The sequence below is a fragment of the Hipposideros armiger genome, unplaced genomic scaffold (genome assembly GCF_001890085.2).
Source record: "Hipposideros armiger isolate ML-2016 unplaced genomic scaffold, ASM189008v1 scaffold_192, whole genome shotgun sequence".
NCBI lineage: Eukaryota > Metazoa > Chordata > Mammalia > Chiroptera > Hipposideridae > Hipposideros > Hipposideros armiger.
In genome coordinates this window covers 2,216,835-2,238,526 of record NW_017731542.1, presented here as the reverse complement: position 1 = coordinate 2,238,526, position 21,692 = coordinate 2,216,835, and the positions used below count along the sequence as shown (strand labels likewise).

Here is a 21,692-nt window from a genome sequence, read left to right as displayed (position 1 = left end):
GCTTTCACTGTATATGAGAGAAAACTCTACCCAAATAATAAAGGGGGTTTACTGGCCTGAGTGACCAAAAAGTCCAGCGGTGAGGGCTCTGCCTTCATTTCTCAGACACGCTCTTCACTTGGCTCTTGCTTGAGAATTCTTGGGCTAGTTTCTCTCAAGGTTGAAGATGGTTTCGGCAGCAACCAGGGTACATGTTTCTTTTTTTCACAAGGAGAGGGAGAGTCTGGCTTCCCTGAGCCATTTAACAGAATTCCAGGGCTGGGTCAACAAATGGCATGGCTGCTACTTAGTGAGGGAGAAGTGCCCCCACCCCCAAATAATCTGGCAACTATTAGGGAAGGAAGGAAGGAGAAGTGGATGCTGGGTAACTAACCAAGACAGTTCATTTTACCGTGGAAGGTTTGTAAAGATCTCCCGCTGCGTGAGGAGGGCAGATTGGAGGAGCCGACAAGGAAGGAGGGAGGCCAGTTGCGAGACTATTGCAGGAGTTCAGCCCAGAGACGATGGTGGCTGTGATGCATGTTGGAGATGGAATTGACGGGACTTAGTGATGGAGGCGGTGGAGGTAGTTTTGGTCTCACTCTGAGGGGTCTCAAATGCCAAGCTTTGGACTTTATCTTTGTAGGCAGTGGTGGAGGTGTTGGAGTGGGTTTCCTTTTGTGTAAGAGAGCAATAATGTGTGGGGTCTTTTTTTTGTATTTCATGTTTTCCTCCTGCTTTAAAAAAATAGTTTTTAAGTTTTACAATTTACCACAGCGTATTCTTTTGATGTTCTAATGTTTTCCAAATGATGAAAACACCAACATCACAATCTATGTTTTTTACTTACCGCTCACCCTGAACCCAAGTCAATTGACTGAGAATATCTTCAAAAATCTGTTTTTGTAGTCTAATTTTACAAGCCCAAAAAGAAACAGCTTCCCTTGAATCTTATAACACTGTGAATTAATACTGTACTAACTTATTTGCATGTTTTCAGTTTGAGTTAACGTGCTTACAATGCCATTCAATCTTGCAAATTGTTATCAGCAGGAATTGAACAGGCTTTTTCTTTTCAAAATATCAATTTATAAGGCATGAGTTCAACTGCAGCTCCTGGTTTAATCCTCCAGCTATCCATTTTCTACAGCTTATTCAAAGTTGAATTAAACTTCAGGGATGTAGGGTGGCTGTTTTTGCAGACTAAGCAAATCTCTGCAATTTGATGCCCTTGCTGGAAGAGGATCAGTGTGTTAATTCTGCATATAAATTCAGCACAGTTTTTACATTAAAGAATTCATTCTTGCTCTGATTGAAAGTTCGACTCTCTTCTTGAAAAGAATTGCTATTCCTCCATTCATTAAAAAGGTTCAGGACTTGACTTTGTCTCATTTTAAATTCCCATATACTATTTTGTTGTGCTTTTTCTTCTTGTGAGTAAATCCCCATCTCTCTGATCCTGTTTTCTCATCCTCTTTTCCCTTGAGGAAGAAAATTCCTGGCTAGATACCTCACAACATTGTTTTGAGGGTCAAGAGAGATGATACATGGAAAAGTTGAGAGGACTGCTCAGGTCTACATAAAATTCTTTCGTGTGTGCTACGGTGACATCGATAGTTGTAGCAGTCAGTCAGGGCCGTTTGCGTTACACCTTCCTCAGTCTTTGTGGGAGGGCCTTCTCCAGCCTCTGGAGGGTGCTAGACCTAGGTGCAGGGCAGGCTGGAAGTGAAGGAACCCCTCCCCCCCCCCCCCAGCACTCCTCAGCCTTGACCAGTCGGTTGGTGGATAAATGTCCCAACTTTTGCCCCAGGTGGTGATGGTGGGTGGGGGCAACTCTAAGAAGTGTTCTATGCATTCTTCCAGAGTCCTCAGGAAGGTTCCCATAGCAGTGACCCTTCATTAACAATGCCGTTTTGTGTTTCTTCCATTTCAGTTTTCACTTTTGCACTTCAGATACTGGTATTTCCTGGGTTTGTTTCTCAAATAAATTACCTGCACTCAAATTTTTAAGGTGTGTTTGGTGGAACTTGAAGGGAAGCAGTTTACCATTCCAAAATATGCCTCTTTGAGATACTAATTATTTTTAAGAAACAAAGGATTTGGGAAGAAATTTTGACTTTTCCGCCTAACTGCCTGAAAGAATTTAGATAGACCTGCTTTAAAAGGGAGCTGTCATCACAGATAACTATAGTTTAATACCAAATAGTGTGTGATAGATGGGAGGAACCTAGCAAGGCCCATTCAATCAGTCCTCACTGTGTCCCATTGTTAAAGATGACCCAGCAAATATTTACCAAACATTTGCTTTTCCATCTCCATGTGAATTACCTTCCTCCCCTCTGAAGTCCCAAACCACTACCCCTCCTTCCTCTTCAGCTCAAGATCGCATATAAGCTTTAGCTGCCTGGTTTGCCCTTGCGCCTTCTATTCTTATGGGGCCCTGTGTGTATACATGTAATTAAATTTGGTTATTTTCTCCTGTTAATCTGTTTTTGGTCATTTTAATTATTTAACCAGCCAAAAGAACTAAGATGGGAAAGGGGAAATTTTCCACTCCCCCACTAACTCAACCTAAGATCATATTCTGATGGTCTTTCGAAAAGTGGATGTCCACCTAGCTCACCACCGATATCCTAGAATTCTCAGGCTTTATCACCCAGCCTTAGTCCCAGAAGGGATTAAGTCTATTTTGCCTCCTGGCTGCTGGGACTTAGTACATTTAATGGTAACTCTTGGCCACGCTTACTATTCCGAGATGGTGTACCTTCTAGCAAATGCTCCTTAGAAGCAAAATGTTCTTTCTCTCCTAAATATTTCAGTGTGTATTTTCTAAAGACAAGGACATTCTCATATATAACCACAGTGTAGTTATTGAAATCTGGAAATTAACACCAATACCATAACACTACAGACCTTATTCAAATTTTGCCAGTTGTCCATCTTTTATAGCAAAACATCTTTTCTTGGTGCAGGATCCAATCCAGCATTATACATTGTGGTATCTCTTTAGTCTGGAACAGTAGTTCAGTCTTTTTCATGGCCTTGATTTTTGAAGAATAAAGGCCAATCATTTTGTAGACTGTCTCTCAACTTGGCTTTCATTGATGTTTCTTCATTATATTCACATCACACATTTTTGGGAGGAATCCTTAAAAGTGGTGTTTCACCTTCCTCATGCATCTTATCAGGATGTACACAATATTTGTGTGATAAATGATAAATACTGTAAAAAGACAGTTTTGAGAGAAGAAGGGTAAACTGAAAACATATTTAATAAGTCATTGTTAATTTTGTGAGGTGTCATAATGGCATATTGGTACGGTTTTTAAAAATGGTGCTTCTGTTAGTGAAATTGCACACATACACACAGACATACATATTTTGCAGGGGAAAATGAAGTTATTTGGCTTCACATCCATTTCTAAGGAGTCTGGCAACTCCAGGCAGAAAGCAGTAATGGTAACATCGTCAGATCCTGACTATTCTGACACAGGGTAATTGTGTCGCATTATCCGGATCTTTGACCGTTTTTATCCGGACCTTTCTTACCACATATCTGGACCTTTCCTCCGCGGCTCTTCTTCTGGTCACTACATTGATAGTTTGTACCCAAAGCACACATCTGTCGAAATCTGTGACTTATTGGATGAAGAAAGCCTGTGGGGAAGAGAGCGAAACTCCTGGGTGACATTTGGTTCATAAATAATTTGAACCCTTCATTTCTTTGTGATTTGCATGTCCTTATGATGGATATTTATGAGTCTAATGAAATGAGATCATTTGTGATGATTACATAATAAAACGTTTGAGCCAAAATATTAAAAAATCCTCATTAGTCTATTTTATTTTTTGGAAAAGAAAAAAACCCACAATTTTTTAGAAAAAGTTTATTTCACCACGCGCCAATCATTTGCTGATCTTCACACATTTAAACTATTCTTTCGTATCTGTCTTATAGGAGAATAAAGAATGAAAAATTGCTTCTGTGGTGGCAGCTTTCTCTAGTTCTTCAAGCACTCATGTAGTAGCAACTGGTTCAAAACACTGCTTTGTTTCAAAGCACGCAGTTTAGATGTGTCTTCACTGATAATGGTGACGTTTCCGTTTTGTTCCTGGGCTGTCAGGTCACTTTCACTGTCAGACAGTGTGCACAGTAGGGTGTCATTTTCATAGGTTGGGAAATAATACCTGAAAACAACCACAGATATACTAAATAACCAAATTATAAATTATCCAGAGAATTTCCAGGCAGCTGAGTGTAAACATTCCTATAATTCTGCTAGGTTTCCTTGCCAGCCATTTCAGCAGCATTTTGCAAAGGCTGTAAGGGAGGCAACTTCTGAATGACTTTCGCTTTGACCTTTACTGGCTGCCATCCATCTTCCTAGCATCCTTGCTAGTTGGCTATCAGCCTTAGCTTGAGATCTACCATAGGAAGAAACGCGCTGTCTTAGAAGGTAGCCCACTCTAGTATCGGCAGCTCTAAGTTAGCGCTAATAATGACACATGGCGCTAAATATGACTTCGCTTTCATTTCTCCTCAGAGGTCCAGCTCTTCTCTAGAGGGTAACAAAGTTCAAATAAAGTTACTTTTTCATACACTAATCCTCTAAATACTGATTAAAACAACTGTTTTCCCTTGCATTTTCTTTTCCCACGTAATCATTACAGGTCCCTTCATTCTAGGTGATCGAAAGATAAAACATCTATAGAGTTTTACGTCTGTTATTCTGGTTCCTTGTCTGGACACTTTGTAGTTAGTTCTAGGGTACTGTAGGCTCCAACCTGTATAAGAATTATAGGACAAGGTACCGGTTAGCACAGGGCTGAGTTTGCCTCTCACAAGCCTGGGGTTTGTGGAAAACCGAAAGCCTTTTGCTTTAAAGGGGAAAATTAGAGCTTGTGGGCTAGAGTTTTGGGGGGACCTGATGTAACATTCCCTGAGAATAGAGGAACCTCCAGGCAGCCAGGACCCCACAGCCTCTCGAGGTCACTTCATCTGAGGTTATCCAGGGTGATGTGAGGACCAGCCTGGAAGGCTGGACAGGCACAGGGTTCCTGGGAGTGACGGTGCCTCACCTGGTACACCTACGTCAGTAAACCAACTGCTTAATGTTTTCAGTGCCAAGACGCAAAATATATACCAAAGACTAGTAATTGCATACTCTTTAACGTCGTAATTTCTAGTTTATCTAAATGAGATACTTAGATAGGTGTGCAAACATATACAGGCATATAGGTATTCATTGTATCACTATAAGAGCAAAAAGTAAGAAGCAGCCCAAATATCTAACAAATTAGGATATAATCATACAATGGAATCTCTGATATTTGGCACCCATTAAAATGATGACGTAGATGTGTATTAGATGTGAAAAGATGCTTACAATATTTTGTTAACAAAATATAATTTAAAAATCTATAATTCAATATCTGTTCAGATATAATCCCCACACCACAAAATCTGAAACAGTTGGTTACATTTGTAAAAGGGGAATTAGTTTAAAAATCAGCCTTCTGAAGGTTTTCGCTTTTCACAATAAACGCGCATTTCTTTCTTATGGTGTGTGTCTGGTTGCGCAGTACTCACTCCGGCTGATCCCACGTCTTTACTTCAGGAAGCAGTGATGTGTGTTTAGCTTCTTCCATGTGAGTCCTTAAGTCTGCTTTGGAGTTGAACTTCACACGACAGCCGTAACATCTACACTGGTGAACTTGCCTCCGAATGAAATTGACCAGTTTCACTTGCTGATAGAAATTTAATCCTGAAAATAAAAATACAGACTCATCTTGAGAACTGGTGAGACCCGCTTTTGCACTGTTATAATTTTTTTAGAAAGCTACTTCTCCTATTAACCGACCGGAAGAGGCAGTGCAATTATAAAGCATAATAATAGGCACCAAATAACAACAGCCAGCAGTTACGAAGGCCTATGTGCCAGCACCGTTCTAATCACTTTCCACGTACGAATATGTTTCATCCTCCAAAACCCTGGTGCAGAGGTAGCAGTCTCGCCTCCACATTCCATGCTAGGGAACTAACTGTCCGAGGTCGCACTGTTAGCGGTAGACACAGGCTGGGACACCACGCTGCTGGGCCCCCAGCCCATGCTGTTGACTCCTGAGCTAATTCTGTCCCCGGGCAGACAGGCCTGTAAGGTGAGTAACGTGCCCGAGTCTAGGGGAGCAGTCGCTGAGCTGAGGTGGGGGCAGTGAGCTTTTTATCGTCTTGGATCCATTAGCAGGTCAGTTTTCACGCCCCGAATCTTTCTATCATAGTGATACCGAGAATGGCGCGTCCGTAGCAGACCACCTAGCTGAGTCCGAGCAGTGTAGCGGGGGCTCTGCTTACACGAGCCCCTCCCTAGCATCCTGTTCACCTGAGGCCCGATGTCACCAGTAAGCGCGGGTGCTGGAGTATGAACTTCAAAATCCATGCTCTTTCCACTAGCCCCCGCCACTTTCCAACAGATATTACCCATTAACTTGTATTTTTTTGAAGCATTCATGTATGTAGGAAAGAGGAAAAAAGACTATATGAAATAAAAAACCACATTTGAACGTCACAGTTTGAAATGGCTGCGAATCGCTGCTTCAGGAGCACGAAGACGGTCTGTGGAGACACAGTTTGCTGGGCGCGGACCCACCCATCAGGGCTGAGGCACACGCGGCGCTGTTCACCTCCGGGGCTGCCGAGAGAAGCGCCGTGCCCGGGAGAGACAGGGCCCAGCCCCACTTACCAAGCTCCGACTTTATTTTGAGGAGATCGAATCCGTGTGCATCCTAAAGAGGGGAATGAATACATCTGTGAGCAAATGAATTATTTAATCTTCCAGGCTGACGTTATAACCGGCTTCTTCCCAGGAGTTTAGACGCTGGAAACTCAGTTCATCACCTGCTTATGAAGTCTGAAATCTAACTACTTCCCCACGTCAGAACAAGCCAAGTAGACTAGACAGGACATTTTAATTACTCCCGGCTCCTCTCCAGTTTTTACAACGTGCTATGCTGCATCCTGCAGTCTGACAAATGTCCAGGCCTCTAGGTAAGATACGACCATCCTGTGTTATAATTGTGGACATAAGCTCTCTGCTCCACAAGCTGATAGTAATTGTACAATTGCTGCTTTTCATTTGATGCTGTCAAATATACTGCTGAAGCCTGCAAGTTTCTTTTCACTCACGCCTTCTCATAAATTATAAAGAATTTCACAGGCAGAGGCCTATTTTATTCTGCTCCACCCCCAGTACTGTCCGTCTGAGTGAATGCTCTAACTTCCAAGCTCAGACAGAATGAAGACCATCTAATTCCCAGGGAGGCGGTCAGCGCAGTGCCACAGGTGGGCCAAACACCTCTCTGACAAGCTTGAGGACGCTGGAAGGGAATCGCTGCACAGGGCAGCGATGCTAAGGCCCCCTTCAATTCAAACACGTGAGGATACTGTGACGGAAATGTAGCACACATGCTAGTGGCAGCCTGTTTCAGGGGGACTCATCTGCTTTCAGGAGGGGGCGCCATGACCTTTCTAACACCTTCCACGTCCTTACTGTACTGAATAGTGTTTCTGAAAGTCAGTGGAGATGGTGGTGAAACAGGTGGCGCCACGGCTGGCAGAGGGGGTGGGGGACGGGCGGGAGAGCATATCAGAATCACGGGGTAATAATTCCCTATTATAATCACCCCCACCCCCAGCTGTGATACCATCGGGAATCAGCATCACCCCTTTGCTACCCTCAGCGACCAGCTGAGGCTCAGAGATGCCGGGAGCGTGCCACCTCTCACAGGTCCTGGTGTGGAGATGGGTGGAGCTCTACTACCTTCAAGCTTCATTATGACATAAAAATGGCATCCAGGAGGGAACGCACACACTGGGAATTCTCCCAAATTTGTTCTCTCCAAATCCTTGTAACTGAAGGAGTGCAAGCCCACGCCCTGTGCCCCCTCCACCTCCGTGCCCCCGGCCTTGATCACCCCCCCTTCTCCCTTCCTGCATGTTCCCCGGCACAGGAAGCACTGGGAAAAGGCCCAGAACTGGGGCGCGTCTGGGCTTGTTAATCACGGCTGCAGATCCCGCAGTCTAAGCCAGCGTGTCCACAAGCATCTCCGGGTGGGTGGTGGCGGTGGTCCGTGGCAGCCCAGTAACGGCTCCCCCAGGTCCGGTGCGTGGCACCAGGCTGCCCTGAGTCCAGGCTCCCCCGCATGGGTCTGGCTTGACTTCCGCCTCGCTTCTGGTACTTTTGAGGATGGGATCGTGACTGAGAGTCTACAGGTATGTCTGATGAGGTGTCAGCACAAAACAAGATGCAAAGGAGTAAGACTGCCTCACCTCCATGTGGTCACATAGTTTCTCCATCGTTTCTGCTCGCTTCTCACAAAACAGGCAGACGGCGGCGACCGGGTGTTCTTCCCAATCAGACCAGTCGCTGTGTTAAGAGGGAAACAGCGAATGTGAGACTCCCTGCGACCTGCGGGCACATGCAGTGACTAGTACAACTTGCCCCGCCCTAGGAAACCCTGCCTGTCTCTCCCAACTCTGACATGTGTGTAAAGGCTGTCACATCATATTATGACTTTTTCATACTGCTCTTGAAATTCGAAGCAGCACCATGAAATTAATACAAATAGCAAACGGATGCTGCTCCGTTTTCTGACACATTTGCCTTTCTTCTGGGCAGCCCTGTCACTACAGAGCTGGTCCGATGCCTTCCGGAGACAACCAGGTTTCGTTTGCACAGGAGACACATCAGAAGGGATGCTCGCTCACTGAGGCAGCCACCAGCGCACGTACCTGCTGTGAGGGGGTGCTGGCAGCACTGCTGCACGACACATGGGGTTTTAAAAATCACGCTGAACTGAGTGTCGCTGCTAATTGCAAAAAATAAAATAAAAAGGAAACCCGTATCTCCTTCATGTGGGAGAAATACTGATCATTTTAAATGGGGCAAGTGTTAAGTCTGGTGTCAGACTGGCAGACAGAGAACTCAAAAAGCACACAGAACCTCCCCAGACCCCCTTTTTAAAACCATTTTCTCCTCTTCTTGCATTTATTTTTTGAGATATTGCCACCGTCTTGTCATTCCTAAACCAGGAAAATCAAAATCCTGGGAGAGAAAGAGACCAAACAGCACTGAATGAAAAGATGAATAACGGAATCCTTTCAGGTTGAAAAGAACACTTCTCAAGCTTATGATTTCAAGCAAAGGAGCTGTTGGGAATGTTTTAAATTTGTCGTCAGTGAGATGAACACACAACAAGATTAAGTTCAATTCAATAATCTTCCCCACTCAGGTGACAAGCAGCATGGTGAATTCAAAGGTCACATCACTTCCAGGTCTGGGAACCAACCCAATCAGCAAAGCCCTCCGGAAATGCACTTTTCTCTGAATGACATGTTACTTGTGTATTCACTTAATAAGTTTCATGGCAAAACACGATTTCTTTGCAATAAAATAACAGTTGCTTTAGTGACGTTTATGTCAAAGTTATTTTGAATTCAAATTTTTGCTGTATTACACGAAAGGATGCATGGGTTAGAGAGATGGTTTTCTTTCTTTTCTTCTCTCTTTCCAAAATGACAATTTTAAAGCAACCTGTTTTGAAACCAGAAGGTTTTTGTAAGATGATGAAAGAACCGTTATCCTACTCTGAAAACACTGCAGTGAATCAGCAGCAATAACAAGCCTTACTCTTCCTGATGGTCCGGCAACTCCCGATCGTCTTCCGACTGAACTTCTTCCCAGGATTTCCCAAGCTCCTTTGCAGGAAGAACAGAGGGTTAGAGATGTGGAGGAGGGGAAGAGACACAGGGCTTACGCAACAAAACCTAACACACACTCGAGTAGCTTTAAAACAATACAGCAGGATATTGTAAACCTGTTATTTTGGGGATGAGGAAGGATATACTCGGTCTGTACCCTAAAATGCTTTCAATTTGTTTTTCTTTTTGGAGAAACAGCAATATCCTGTCAATCAAATTCTTTTCTCTTAAATGTAAATCAGCGTTTCTCAACCCTGGCTGCACATTAAGGTCTCTTGGGGATCTTAAAAAAAAAAAACACCAACATTTTTTGATGGGGAAGGCCCGTTTTAGGGTTATGTCTGGGAAACTCGGTCACAGATCCAGCAAAACTTCGTGGCGTCCTAAGCAATGACTTTTTTGGTCCAACCATTTCTCCTTTCTCCCATAAGCCATTTGTTCTCTCTCCACAGTCTTCCCATTGTTCCTTGCAAAAGCAGGCAGTGCCCTGAAGAGGGATGCTGGGACGTTAATGGACCCTTCTTCAAGCAGCTAAACTATGGCTACAGTGAAGCCCAACGTGATTTGCTACAAATACAGATATCCTTGTTTGACATCTTTCTTTGGAAAAACAACCAAAATTCACTCTCAGTGGTGAACACTGTTTTCTCAAAAAAAGGTATTCATTTAACTAAAAATGAAGAGCTTCAAGTGCCGGTATGATTTAGGGGAAGAAAGAAAATCATTCATCAACTCAATGAGAGGTTTTGAAGCTGTCATTATCTATCAGCTAAATGTTGCATAAACTCAGACACGCAGAGATTTACTGTAACGTCATTAGAGAGGTAACTTGGACTCTAATGTACTCCCCAGAGTCATCACGAAGTGTCTGAGCCTCATCACGGACACCAGGCCTGGCCTCAGGGCTGCCAACAGGATCCTTGTTATTTGAAATTCCTGGTGATGAATTAGATCTTTTCTGCATTACTTGGTGTCTCTGGACTTGGAGGCAAGACATTACTCAAGGAGGGGCCCTCTGTGCTCTTCCCATTCTCAGCGATATGGGCAAATGCTGCTTATCAATACAGGTTTTGAGCCAAATGAGACCAAAAATCTTTCATGGTCAAACTTGCAAACTCAAAGCATTATTTGGCAAATTTCTCAGCATTCAGCACCACACGGAGGGGTTTATCTAGGCAACAGCACTGACCACTCACCACTTGGGAGGAAAACGGAACTCTGTCTATTGACATACTTGGAAACAAGTGATTTTCACGTGACAGTGGCCCAGACTTTCCCAGAATGCTGTGCTTTGATACAGTTAAATATATGATTTATTATAGGAATAAGACCCAAAGAGGAAAAGGAAAAAACAGAGCACATAACTCCCTAATTAAGACACTGTGCCTGCTCATGAATCATGTCAGGAAAGCAAAGACTACAAGAAAAACCAAGTTTGGAAGGCGTGTCAGCAAAGATGTTCAGAACGCCCCCTCAAACCCCGGCCTCAGATGCTTATGATCAAGGAGAGGGTGGAGGAAACCACGGGGAAAAGGACCCCTCCGCCCAGTATCCCTCTGCCCCCAAGCATACACACTTACATGTGCTTATACAAAAAACCATGAGAAACAGAGAAAAGTGTTTTAAGTGTAAATTGTCTCATTAGAGAGAACTGGAACAAAGCTTTGAAAAATAGGTTAAAAGCCTACTTTTGTTAAAATGGCTTTGTATATTTAAAGACTAAAAAATTAAATCAAATAATAAAACCACTGCAAAAGTAGTTCCCTTTAGGGAAGCTCAGGCCTTGAAACACGAGCACCTTAGGATATGTGGCTGACGCCTGGAGATGACGGAAGGAGAGCGGTGCTGCTCTCCCAGGCGGGGGCGGCTGGCCGTGCAGCTGCTGGGACCGTGTCCCCTTAACCATCACCACTCTCCATGGAAGCCTTGTGCTTGTGAGAAAACAGAGCAAGAACTCGAAGGAGGTGATCTAGGGTATGCAAACGGCCTTTCATGCATTTGCAAGTCTGTTATTATTCAAAAACTGATATGAATTATTAAACATTACGGAAATGATCTCACCTATGAAGGAAAAAGTCAACTTGCTGAGCTCAGAGGAGAGCTCAAAGCGGCCTCTTCGCCCCTTTCCATGACTACAAGGTGCATCTTGTGAGAGCATCCTGGATGCTGCCGTCACTGCTGGTCTGGAGACGGTAGGGAGTGGAGGTGAGGACGTCTGTGGGTGCACGACCCAACCCGCTACAGGGGCGGCCAGAACACCCGCACTGGACACACCCTCCAAGGAGCTGAGATGAATGTGCTCGCATGTCTGTCTCCCCACCAACCTATAAGCTCTGAGGAGTGACTCACATCAACCACCTGTCTTGTCTGCAGTATTGTTCTTTCTGTGCCACCAGGACCCGGTGCCTGGAAGGCACACAAATGTTTAGAGACTGTAGGAAGCACTGCACTGGCTTCTGGAGGGCAGCGGCGGTGAGGGGTGGGTGCAGACATGGACCACTAGTCCCACCCTCCTGGCCTGTCCACACCCTGCTTCCCTGTCAGCCTTTCCCAAAGAGGGATAAGCGGTGAATGTGTCCTGTTGTTTTTTTCCCCTTTTGAAAAATAAAGAATGTAATTATTCATTGCTTTATTAAACTCTCAGAAGAATTTATTCTTCATAAATGCTTTTTATTAATGGGGTATAAAAGAAAGCTGAAACGACGCTGAGAAGCCCTTGACTTCGTTGTTCTAACTCCACACTATCAGGATATGAAAGTCTTTTATACACTCATTCTGTGTATTATTATACCTTTTATTTACAACAGTATTCCTAGGACGTTATTAAGGTTGATAACTCTAATTTAGGACATTTATACAGCTTTAGAGACTTGACTAGCTTCTTCAAGTTTTTTCAAAGGTGAGTTTACATCATTTCTAAAGCACTGAAGTGTCAAAACATGTTTTAGGTTTTAGAAGAACCATTCTTACTGTTGTTCTTTCCCTCAGCAGAAGGTGAAGGCCGCGCGCGGGTCAGAGCCCTGGAAGAGCTCATGAAAGGTGGCTTCACTTTGACCTTGGCTCACAAAAGAGAACAGGCAAGGGAGGGTGAAGAGATCATTACGAATTCATCACCATTACGTGACCAAAAACCTAACCCAAAGAGTGCGGGGCAGGCATAGCACTACTCAATTGGAAAAAGCTGAGGAAAAATGGGAGAAGAGTGATGCACAGAGGTTAAGTCGCTTGCTCCAGCGATGTGACCTTGGGAAATTCCTCAATCTCTCTGTGCCCTAGTCTTCTAATCTATAAAGTGGGGCTAATGATAAAAACAGTGTCATAAGGTTAAATGACAACATAGATACTCGACAGTGACTGGCATGTGGCAATTACTCAGATGCTGCTAGTTAAACACATTGCTTCTATCAGGGTTATCCTAAGGTGGTTTAGTTTTCATTTCATAGAGTTACTAAAGCCTCCACAATTCTCGAAGCACTTCTCTCCAGCCGTGACTCATGCCCACTAAGCCAGCTCACTAGCCCACAGACAGCTGGCCCTGGCAGACCATTTCAGTCCTGAAGTAGAAGCATCATACTTTTCTAAGTGCCAGCAGCATGGGAGCGAGCCGTCCCTTTGAAGTCTCCTTGGAAAGATAGACAGCTCAAGCTACACCATGTCATGCTGGTCCCAAGCTCCTGAATATCACGTTAAAAGGTTCCCTGGAGGAAGTACTATTAACCTGCCATAGCTTTCTGCGATAGCTAAAGACAGCGCTAACACTGAAGTCCACACCCCATGGGACTGGCCTGGGCCCTGAAGCAGCGTTTGCTCTGGGAATTAATGATCGAGTGATTTAAAGAGAAGACTGAAGGAATCAGAGGGACCTTTGCTTCTAGCTGGATGTAAAACATTTGCCGCAAACCACGGCTACCTCTCAGTCAATCTTCAAACACATGCTAAACTTGCTTCAAGGGAAGTTTTATTTTAACACTATAAGGATTAGTTAGAAGAGACAAAAATTCCACCCTAGAGCAGAGATTTCCAACGTAATTCGGGTATGTGCTAATTTCTGTCCAATAGATAAAATGGCTGATTATAATCAACTATGCCTCCTGTGGCCAATGGGTTTGAATTCCAATTGTTTTATAGCGAGAGGAACAAACCCATCTCCATTTGCTACAGAAAGTGTCCGACATGGAACTCCCCATCTTTCTTCCAGTTACACTGGAGAGTTACTTAACCTCCCTCTTTACACGGGTGGTTTCCCTCCTTTGTTATGTACACCTAAAAAAAAACAGCAGATGGGGGCGGGGCCAGTAGCCATTGCGTCGATCATAAGCCCCCTCTTAAATTTCCAAATGCCCCGCATGCCCCAGCAACATTTGCCTCCAACAGAATATCTTTTCTTAACCACAAGGAACTATAATCTACCGAGGCCAGTAAGTGGAATTGAGGTTTCTGAGCGAGGGGACCTCTCAATGTACTCAAAATCCTTAACAGGTGATGCCCTAGTCTGTTCTACAAGCCAAACACATAACAGCCCTCTTGCCTAGTGACGTGACTTGGTTTCTCTAAAATCTCCATTTAAAATAAGCTGGCCCAAGAGAATGATAAAGATTATTTATTGATTGATTTATTTTTGTGGAGAAAGGGAGGATTTTTTAATGGAGAGAGAGATGGAGAGTGAAGAGATTTTTTTTTTTAATAGAATTATCTAGCATAGCACCTAGCACAGCCAGAGGTCAACAGATATTTTTTGAATAGAATACTCACACACGAGTCTCTGACCTCACGGTAACAGATGATACAATAAATGGGGGAAAGTGTATGCATATCCAAGTGCTTCATATTTGTTTATTTTTTGGGTCAAGATCACTGTGAGTTCTAGAGACATGACATTTTTACTATATAAACAACTCGCAAATCAAGTTATGCTTTGTAAACAAACCGTTTTAAAGCTAATCACTGCTTGAAGTGTCCCTCAATTACATTTTGACCTTGTGTTAATTGTTTGTTTAAATATTAGATGGCCCTTAGAGAGATTTTTGTTTGTGGAAATGCGATCAAATTTTAACCTATGAAGAGAAAGACTTACCAAATAATTGATGACATAAAACTGGTCATACTCTCTGTTCTTAGGGTTGATCCTTCGATGCTGCTTTTTCCTCATATGATCTTTAAGTGTATTTTTGTCCCTGAAGGTCTTCTCACAGTACAGGCACTGCAAGCTAAGAGAAACAGACAGACACTGACAGACGAAGCAAGTCTCTTGGGTAACTGCAGCAGTTGGGCTTTATGATTATCAAGACATATTCACCCATTTTAGGTCACACAGAATCTTCAAATGGGACATGACATCCTTGTCAGAACCCCTCTTGCTTTATTTACTTGGCTTTGCAGGGATGCACGCTGTGGGTGATTTTCAGGTTGGCTGAGCTGGCTATTTAGTTAAAACTGTGACAAAGACAGCTAATATCCAGAAATTATTTTGGTGGTTTACTATTTGAATCACCTATTCTAAAAATGAAAATGTAGGCATGTTCTTCAAATCATTAGAAGGACAACTAACACTGGCTGCCGCCCCCGAGTGTAATGACTAGCCCGTGGTTTGGTGCGTCCTGCGGGCTGATGTGCAGGCGTGGTTTCGGCTCCAGCTCCTACCAGGTACTTCCTCTCTGTAGCCATTCAAGTTCTGACCTCTACACTGAAGAAATAACTACCTTATAGAGAATTTGTATGATAACTTATACATATTTATACATATATAATATATATGTGAATAATTTACACATATATATGAACAAAAATACATGTCTATATGCATAATTTATATATATATACCTAGTGCATATATGTTATATATATGTTTTACATATATATATATCTAGTATACAGTAAGTGCTCAATAAATGGTAGTTATTATCCTTTAATTCTCATGTACCTTCTGCTCGAATATTTATTTCCACTGACTTGGAATTCATTACCTAATGAGGCAGTGATCACTCGTTTTGAACAGATTACTAACAAAATCTCTTTCTCATACTGAGATTGACAGTTGATACCCTGTAACTTCCTGGAGGCACACAGAATAAATCTAATCTCCCTTCTACAGGAAAACTCTCAAATGATTGAAATCAGATTGAAAATGAATTATATTTTCATTTCTACTGAACACCTTTCAACTATTTCTCATGCCTTAGAAATAACTATTTTTTTTATAGTAAACAATTTATGAGCGATAAGCTGATTAGGGGTATTCTGGTATATTATTTTATAAATGAAGTGTCATTCAATAAAAGAGTGAAGGGATTTGTTTTAATGTAGTGTTGACAACAGATTTTGAATTCATAACTTTTCATAATTGGTCTGTATCACTTGATACTTCTTTTCTAATGTTACTGCTCCACACTCTTTAGTAATATATTTAAATAAACTAGGTTTTCAGAGAAAAAACTTAGACCCTTTCCTAGAAAGGAAAGTGGAACTATGTTTGAAAGCCATTTTGTAACCTAGAGAATTTCCTTCCTCATGTCTACTAGCTAAGCTCTCGATGCCAAGGTTGCCAGAACCTGACCTTGGGAAAACTGGGGTGTTATGATACATGAATGTAGATAAACACTGAAAGGCAGAACAATGTGTCCAGCATCATATGTCTCATAGAAAGCCGAATAACAGCACAATCTGACAATATATTTACTAAATATGTAGATAAGTTATAGTGAAAAGTAAAGGAAGTGTAAATGGAAAATGAAGCACAGTGGTTTCTGGGGAAATACTAATGAGGAAGGGCTCGCAGGGAGATTCAGGGGCATTACCGGTGTTCTGTTTCTTAGGCGGATGGTGAGAATACTCTTCATACCTTACACAACATACCTGATGTGGTCTGTCCATTGTTTGGGATAGCTGACATTTGTATTTAAATCACTAAAAGGCAATATGAACTATACAAAATGAGGGCTGTCCTCCAATGTGAGAAGTGAGAAAAGTCCATTTCTTTAATTACTTCTGACTATTAATTTATAAAAATTAACAACCAAGTCCAAGATTAGTAGCTTCAGGTTGTGTTTCACATAAAAGTACTCACTCGTCAAGCTTTTTCTGTAACGTACGTAGATATTCACTGCAGTTTACAATATTGTCCGGCAGCCCAATGTTGAAAGCATGTTCTCTGGCCATGTGGTTCAAAAGAACAGATCTAGGAAGAAATTTCAGCAATTTGTATTATTTATAAATCATCTAGGAATAAATCAGGTCAGCAACAGCATGTGTATAATGATAAACAATATTAATCAGAAGTACAAGCAAGTGGTAAACACTGAAACACACATCTGGGCTATGAAGAATGATGTTATAAAGTATGTAAGTACACATATAATTACATCAAATGGCAGGAGATACATCGGTTCAAGGAATTTAGGGACACTGCTGTCTGATCATGAGTTGAACCCCAAGCTTAACTGAGCAGATAGTTCAGTGGCCACACATGATCAGGAATACACACTTAGAGAATTAGTTCAGGAAATCATCAAATACACAAACAGCAACAACAAAAACCCTGGTTGGGTGGGGGCGGATCTGGTTTCTAGAGTTACCAAATTATACTATTTAAGCTGTTGAGTTTTCAACAAAAAATTACAAGACATGCAAAAACTCTGAGCCAGCCTGACCTTCCACGGGGGAAGAGAGCTGGAGGTGAAGTTCAGTGATTAATCGATCATGCTCACGTGATGAAGCCCCGTTGAAAATTCTGAACACTAAAGCTCAGTGAAGATCGCTGGTTGGTGAATGAATGCATTGGGGTCCTAATTTTTGGGGGGAGGGCACAGAGGCTCTGTATTCAGGACCCTCTCAGACCTAACCTAAGTGTCTCTTCATATTTGACTGTCCCTGATCTGTGTTCTTTGTATAAAACTGGAGTTTTGTGAGTCATTCCAGTGAACTGCTGAGCTTATGCAGATTACTGGTGGGAACCCCTGAACTTGTGGCTGGTGTCTACGGGGGCAGTCTTGTTGGGGACGATGCTCTTAAACCTGCAGGGTCTGAGGCTAACTCTGGGGGATCAGTGGTAGAACTGAGTTACAGTACACCAGTTGGTTTGGGGTTAATGACAAATTTACCAACCCCCAGTTTTTGTCCTTAGAGCTTCATCATCTTTAATTTTCAAAAGTGACACACCAAAAACTGCTAAAAGTTAACAAGTTAATATGGCACAATGTGTCCGTTGCACATGGTCTGGACTGTCAGCCAATTAAAAAAGTCTTACAACATTAAACACAAATCTATTTTTGGCGTTTAAAAAATGTATTCCCCTACTCTGCTTAGAGCAACTACAGTCTGTCTTTGATGTTAGGCATATTAAAATAAATTACTGCTGATAATACAAAAAGGTCCTGAGCTAACCCACAGAACTTAATTTATATAACCATTAGAGATGTTTTGATGAGTTTTCAGATGAAAAACAATAACACTTAAAGGCATGTACAATGGCAAACCTGTTTCCCAGGAATTCCTCGTTGCAAAACATACAAATGCCATGAAAACTGTTATCGTTTCGTTCTTGCTGCTGTTGTTCCAGAATTTCTTTCTGTAAAGTAGCAACAGATATATTATCTTTAATAAATGCATAGTTAGCCAATAAAAAAATGTCATAGTCTGGATGGGAGGAAATTGGGGTTGAAGCACAAAGGGAGTATGGGACCGCGGACGATATTTAAGATTTCTCCATTCCCACCCTCGCATTGTCACTCCAGGTCCACACTGCTAAATGCCTGCAGACGCTCCATTTGGGCGGCGCTGTAGGAAACTCGGTCAACAGGTCTCACCACACTTCCCAGACCTGTCCCTCCTCCTGGCTTTATTAGTCGTCTCCCATCCGCGCCCTTTTTCAAAAACAAAGATGTGGTGGGATCTTTGACCTGTTCCTTTCTGGAATTCTCAGATTAGTTTGTAATCAGGTTCTGGTCAATTTTTTGCTCGAGCTATCTGTCCTATTACTTCTCTCCACCAGTCCCAATGTCATCAGCCTGCGTCTGCTTTTTCATCATTGTGGGATTACCATCAGTAAGTCTCCAGGGGTCTCACTGATTCCACTCCTCTTTCCATCAAATCCTTCCTCTCTTTTCTGCTAGAAAAACCTTTCTCAAACACTGTTTATCTGCATAAATACCTTGCTTTCTCTAGCTCAAATAATGTTAAATATGCTTTGGTAAGACCCTGCTCTAATTAGTGTGGCTCTACACATTATCTTTCCTTGAGGTCATTTTACTTCTCTTTTCTTTTTCACTCTTGCCTGTTCTTTAAGATCCAGCTTAATTCCCATTTTTATCATGCAGCCATTTCTACGCAATGGTACAATTAAGAGCTGAGGCTCTGAAACTGAACAGACCTAGGTTTGAAATCTGGCTCTCACTTGTACTCAATTTAACATCTTTAATCCTCAGTCTTCTCATTTTTAAGATGAAAATAAAAATATTATCTCACAGCACTGTTTACAGGTAATTTATGTAAAGAGTTCAAATTGTGCGTGGGTTATTAAATGGTGGACAATATTGTTATCCACCCAATGCCAAGCTCCTCTGCTTATTAGCCATCCATCTTTTTGGTAGCTGTTGCCTGCTTTGTCTTCTGAAAGGATATGAAAACTCTTTGAATGTGAAAGAAAGCCTTTATGCTGTTCTGATATGACACCCGCTCTACCCTCTCGCTTCTCGTACGACATGGAGCTCAAAACAGGAACCTCATGAAGTTTATTGCCAATTCTATAAGTAAATATTTACAGAACAGCATAGAAATGAGCTGGTATCTAGAAGCTTAATAAATTCCATCTGGCCTTTCTGGAAATGCATCAGCAAACATCTACAAATATTAACCCACTGAAGAAGAAGAAAAAAAAAGAAGCCACCCGACAAAAATCGATTCAATGAACTGGTTTCAGCCATAATAGAATAATGGATATTCCACTTCCTCATAAACTAGAGAACAAACTGCTTCATATAGTTTATGTTTTCAGACACCGATCAGACAGCATGGGCCTGTGGCCCTTGTCAGTTTTCTGCGGGGTGGTATCTTCCAAATTGCAACATAGGTAGATTAAACCCCAAAAAACTATAGCTACCACACTGGGTCCAGAAGAAAACGACTGGCGTTGAGGACACTCAAGCGAGTGGCATTTGTGGAACAAGGTGCTACAGAAGAGAGAGCTGCCGAGAAGCAGCTCAGGAAACCTGCACTGGGGGTATTTGAATCTTTGTGCAAATCCTGAGCTGAACATGTACAGAGGAGTTCCGTGGGGAGCTTCCAGAAGTCTCAGAAGTTATGGAACGTGCTGGAGTTCCAGCACGCAGAACGGAAGGCCCTGGCTCGGCACTTGAGGAGTACAGGAAATACCGAAGAACACGTTTCAGATCATGAAGGTTAGGGCTTTATGCTGGTGGCCAGTGGGCAGACGAAAGCAGATGAAATAAAGGGGGCGGTCGGTGTGCCAGGCAGTTTTCATTACTGCTCTTTGAGTGCGCTTTACATTACAAGTGAGATTGACAGTGGAAGTCAAATAAGGGAGGTGCCGGAAAAGAAAGCTGAACTTGCACAAACACACATGGCTTGACTAAAAAAAGAACAAAACACGTTTCAGGGCCCTATATCAACAACTTGGTTAGCAGCGAAAACAAAAACCCAGCGGATAGATAAACTATATGAAGCAGTCTGTCTTCGGGTTTACAGGGCAAGTGTGAGATCCATTATTCCATTAGGGCTGAAGCCGGAAGTTCACTGAATTGATTTTTCTCATCGTGATTTCTTAATTTTTTTCTTCAGTGGATTAACGTTTCTAGTCGTTTGGTGGTACGTTTCCAGAAAGGCCATATGGCATTTATCAAGCTCCTTGATAACGATCGCTGGTGCCGCCCTGCAGGAAGGCTGAGCACCACTCCTGCGCCTGCTCCTGTTTCCAGCCCACAAGAACCGTCCGTGCTCATTAGAAATCATCATCCTGGCTCACATTCCTCACGCTTGTGAGAACCCCAATTCGGTTAGAGAAAAATCTTACTCAATATTTTCTTGGTTTTGACTCAACACAAACATACAAGATTTGTGAGTCGAACGCTGAGTGAGGCTAAGCCATGTCTTTAGCCAAACTTCAGTTTTATCAGTCGACCCTGAATGGCACGACCTGAGCGCAGACACTTGGAGTTGTGCGGAAACTGGCTCTTCTTGGGGGGGCCTGACTTACACTTTGGTCAATTAGAGGCGGTGTGGGGCAGCCGGGGCAAGGGGGCCAGAGGCTGCTTGAGGGCCAGTAAGTAAAACCCCGCTGCTCTGTTCTCTGGTCTGGAGCCCCTCTCGCAGGGTGACGACACGGCACGGTGGTTCCCAGCGACTTTATCTGCACTTTCCAACCACAGTGAGAGCCGACGTCCGTGGGGCACCCGCTGCGTCCCCGGCCTGGCAGGCTGCACACAACTCCTTCGTCCTTTAGTTTTCACCCGACGTGGCTCTGTCGAGATCTGCCTTTTGTCCATCATCGCATGCGCCCTTTTCAGACTCTCTCCCAGACCTTCCTTCAAGGCAGCTGCATACACCGTTTGCTGCTCCCACCTCTGATTGCTGTTCATGTCAGCGGCATACTTTTGTCACGATGATATCACTGATGCAAGGACGAGCTGATGGGGGAAGAGTGGACCGTGACCCGGTCGTCCAGCGTCCCTGGACTCTGCTCCGACTGCTGAGCTCCAGCCTCTATTCTCGCCACACCCGACTCCTGCGGTTGCACTGATGTGCCTGCTCGGCCCGCTCCTTCTTTCGCTCTTTTCCTGCTGTCTCCCCATTAACGTGTTCTGCTTCTTCTAACCACAATTGCCCGCTCCAGCCGGACTCCTTTCTGCACAATACTGCTCAGTGCTGGCTTGTTAGAGTCTGACAATGAACAGGGGCCTCACGGAGCTATTTCCTAACTCCCTAGAAAGAGACCTTGGGATGACTT

General features: G+C 43.1%; 1 protein-coding gene across 2 annotated transcripts in view; it reads right to left on the bottom strand.

The window, feature by feature from the left end:
- Window positions 1-3,233: 3,233 nt before the first annotated feature.
- The window catches only part of ZNF277 (zinc finger protein 277), an 86,330-nt gene continuing 67,871 nt past the window's right edge, over window positions 3,234-21,692 (bottom strand). For both annotated transcript variants that reach the window (XM_019653036.1, XM_019653037.1), the window contains exons 5-12: window positions 18,208-18,299; window positions 16,800-16,910; window positions 14,811-14,943; window positions 9,666-9,733; window positions 8,306-8,402; window positions 6,720-6,762; window positions 5,570-5,744; window positions 3,234-4,167 (exon numbers count right to left, since the gene is read on the bottom strand). In XM_019653036.1, coding sequence (XP_019508581.1) covers window positions 3,981-4,167; window positions 5,570-5,744; window positions 6,720-6,762; window positions 8,306-8,402; window positions 9,666-9,733; window positions 14,811-14,943; window positions 16,800-16,910; window positions 18,208-18,299 — 906 coding nt within the window. In that variant the 3' untranslated portion in view covers window positions 3,234-3,980. The remainder of the gene's footprint in view (window positions 4,168-5,569; window positions 5,745-6,719; window positions 6,763-8,305; window positions 8,403-9,665; window positions 9,734-14,810; window positions 14,944-16,799; window positions 16,911-18,207; window positions 18,300-21,692) is intronic.